Genomic DNA, 3,509 nt, shown 5'->3' with positions numbered 1-3,509 from the left:
TAATATTATTGAACATGTTGACATTCTGGAATGCAAGCTAACATCAATCGGCAAATCAATCAGAATGGAAACTAGTGAACAAAAAGCTTCACTTAAGGCAGATAAAAGATCCTAGGAAATACTCACAGAATAAGAATTTGGTGTGAAAATACTGGTCAGTTTTATGCAAATAAAAAATAACAAACTAAGGTTTTTCACCCAAGATCTGGGGAAAACTTGGTGTCCATTAATATTGTTTATCCTGTTAATGAGAGAGTAAAGGAAAAGATCAACATTTCAAATAGGTTATTTTCCATTTTGTACTCAACAAATCAAGTAAGATAGAACCAGAAATAGCATAAAACAGTTAGAGAGATTGCAAGCATTATTGCATACAAATGCAAGAATTATATACAAAACCATCCCACAGGCCATGCACCATGATCCATGAAGAGGAGAAAAACATCTGAAAAGACTGTTTTCTCTCTTCAAAAGAAAGCCAGTCACACTTAATGGTTTGAAATGCTTAAAATGATTTTGTGATATTCCTGACAACCTACCAATGAATTGGAGCTTCATTATTAACCTATTCTGTTCTACAAGATGCCAGCCTTTGAAAGCTCTCATGGAATCAGAAAGGGTAGAAGTTGCAAATTCAATTGAAGAAATAAAATAAGAATCAAAGAAAAAGAGAACTCAAGACCTCCTTACAAGAAAACATTCCATTGAATCTTGAGCTAAATCTGAAATTTTCCAGAAAAAAAGAAAAGAAAATTGGTAGAAATTATCCATTAGCCAGAAATATTATCCCCTTGAACTAACCAATCTTGTACATCCCATCCAATGTGAGGCACCATAGAATACACATGGTGTCGCCAAAACCTGACACATCAGCACCCCATCACAGCACAGTTATAGACAAAGCTTCCTGACGGCTTGCAAGCAAGGAGGTCCCATTGTGGTGGGCCATCTTTCGGAGACCATGAATTGAGTTCTATGGTTCCTCCGCCCAAAGCTCTTGGCCCACCAATAACTATAAGCCGTTCTCCACATGCCCTAAATGCAAGCCCCCAACCATTCATTGAGACTGCTCGCTCAGGCAATCTCCCCACTATGTCCCATGAGTTCCTGTTCTTGGCATATTTCTTCACCACCTGCTCTGCATAATAAGCTGCATAAAGCTCGTTGTTTACAACTGCAACCAGAGGGGGTGCGGTTCCACCAGTTGCACCGTTTTGTCCAGGGAACATGTCAGGGATCTCAGTCCAAGTCTTTGTCTCTAAATTATACACCTCCCCACAGGTGAGTGATTTCTCTTGGTTGCTTCCCCCAATGACATAAAACTTTCCATCCATAAATACCCCAGAACACATCTTCCTCGGCTTATTCATGCTTGGGAGAGTCACCCAAGTTCCAGTCTCTGAATTATAAAGCTCAGCTGAACTCAAGATGTTCCCTTCTGAATCACAACCTCCTGCAAGAATAGCAATCTCCCCAAGGCTGGCAGACCCGAACAAGCATCTAGGCGCGTTCATCCTCATGCCGGCTGACCAAGAATTTGTCAAAATACTGTATCTGTATATCACATTGTATATCACATGAGATCTAACCTCCTTCCCAAACACGAGAAGCTCCGTTCCCACGGCCAGGGACTCCTTATCAGAACACATGAAGCATTCATTTGCAGGCATCCTTGGCAAATGCATCCAACGACGGCGAATGGGATCGAAGGCTTCCCACTCAAGGAGGTGGCATGCAAAATAGACCCAATGTTCGATCACACCATTCATCCGCCTCAACCTATAAAGCTCCCCACTTCGAACTAGAGACCGGAAGCTCCGATTGAGAGAGGCAACCAAACCGTAATCAGACCTTGAACAGCGAAGCAGACAGTTGATTGACATATCCCGTCCAATGGGCTGTATGAGGGAATTTAAATCTGATTGATCCTCATGGTTACCCTTGTTACTGGATTCATCCGCGGGAGACGAGGAAAGATCCCGCGGAGTTTGGACCGTTACCTCTTTGTCAAGCACATCAAGTCGCTTGGATGACTTTCTGTCTCCATGTTCATCATCCCCATCATCTTCTAAACGACGCTTACCATTTGACATCTCAATAAGACGGTAAGTCACGTAAACCCACTTACTCTCTTGCTCACACGAGCTCGGCAACGCCCTCGAAATCAGACAGGACTGACCTTCCAACATTTCTCCCGAATTCAACCGGGAAAAGCAGTAAATTTAGTAGTCCGACCAACCCAAGGCCTCCTTTCTTCCTCACCAAAATGAAATCCACAATAAATCAGTTAGAATAGAAGCCTTAACGCTTTAGCTACTCCCTCGAATCCAAAAAGAACCGATTCGCAAAGGAAAATTGCAATCTTTCAAGCAGAAGGAGAATAAGTGGCCCTAATTGTATATCGATTTGACAATATCGATATAAACCAGAAACGCCAATTAAAAGGAGAAAACCGAGGAAAATATTTATTTTCAAACTGTTTCAACCATTCATCGATGCAAATCCAAAAATCACCGATCCAAATGAACAGAAAAATTAATTTTTTTTTATTAGAAGATATCAGAACCCATCTTCAGGTCCCAAATTCGTAACAAGATGAAAGAACCGATGGATCAAAGCGAATAATATATATATATAAATATTAGAACGAAAATATCCCTTGAAGGAGCGAGTGCGAGAAAACCCCTAGACACGAAAATTCTTCAAAGCAGACTCTAGGTTATAGCAATAAAGAAGAAATGTGTCGGCTTGCCCAAGACGACCCTGTAATCTAAAATAATGTAAAATTAAAATCAAAATTTATCTTTTTCTTTTCTTTCTTTAAGAATAGAGAACAAAAGATCCGTTTTTTTTTTGTTGGTAAAATTTATACTTGTTTATTTATTAGTTTATTTTTCATCAGAGAGAAGGTATGGGATTGGAGATCTCAGAGGAAAGGAGCAAAGAAAATGAACAAAGGGATGCGGACTTACAGATTGGGAGAGAAGGAGGCCTTGATTGGAAATTTTATAATTTATTTTCTTTCTTCCTCGGTTCTTCTTTTTCTTCTTCGTCGTGCTTCGATTCTCTCTGCAAATCACGCCCCAAATCTGGAAGCTCTGGGTTGGGCCTTTCGGACTATGTATCTGGGCCTTTAACCCCCACTCTTCTGTACGCGCGCGCTCTGTCTCTCTCTCCCCTGCTCAGGCCTCTATTTATTTTACTAACTTTTTTATTATTTTTTTTTATTTAATATTTTTTGTTCTTAGAGTGAAGGTGGACCCAGCAAACGGCCAAGAGGTTCGCAGTCATCGCCGTTTCGGATAGTGGTCGAAGAGCTGAAACTGATAACAGAGACGTTTGGGCACGTGCCAAATGGAGAAACAGCTGTACAGAGAATGAAAGAACTCCGTTCTTCTTACGTCTCCGACTCCCCGTTACAGTCTTAGAGAGAGAGAGAGAGAGAGAGTGAGAGAGAGAGAGAGAGAGAGTGAGAGAGAGAGAGAGAGAGAGGAGCCCTCCTTCAATTT

General features: G+C 41.1%; 1 protein-coding gene across 2 annotated transcripts; it reads right to left on the bottom strand.

Moving 5' to 3' along the window:
- Window positions 1-607: 607 nt before the first annotated feature.
- Window positions 608-3,295, bottom strand: LOC148854193 (F-box/kelch-repeat protein SKIP11-like). 2 transcript variants are annotated; one of them, XM_088985419.1, is made up of 2 exons: window positions 2,973-3,295; window positions 608-2,253 (listed from the first exon to the last, which is right to left on the bottom strand). In XM_088985419.1, the coding sequence occupies exon 2, from the start codon at window positions 2,187-2,189 to the stop codon at window positions 870-872; it is 1,320 nt and encodes a 439-aa protein (XP_088841545.1). In that variant the 5' UTR covers window positions 2,190-2,253; window positions 2,973-3,295; the 3' UTR covers window positions 608-869. The 2 variants fall into 2 exon arrangements, with proteins under 2 accessions (XP_088841545.1, XP_088841544.1); XM_088985418.1 differs by having other exon boundaries at window positions 608-3,269.
- Between the last annotated feature and the right edge of the window lie 214 nt (window positions 3,296-3,509).

The sequence above is a fragment of the Nelumbo lutea genome, chromosome 4, assembly GCF_056320005.1.
Source record: "Nelumbo lutea isolate HS-2025 chromosome 4, American lotus-T2T, whole genome shotgun sequence".
Classification (NCBI taxonomy): Eukaryota; Viridiplantae; Streptophyta; class Magnoliopsida; order Proteales; family Nelumbonaceae; genus Nelumbo; species Nelumbo lutea.
This window is presented reverse-complemented; position numbering and strand designations above follow the sequence as displayed.

Bases quoted from the DNA above. Each gene is read 5' to 3' on its own strand.
- LOC148854193 (XM_088985419.1), bottom strand. From the start codon at position 2,189: ATGTTGGAAGGTCAGTCCTGTCTGATTTCGAGGGCGTTGCCGAGCTCG.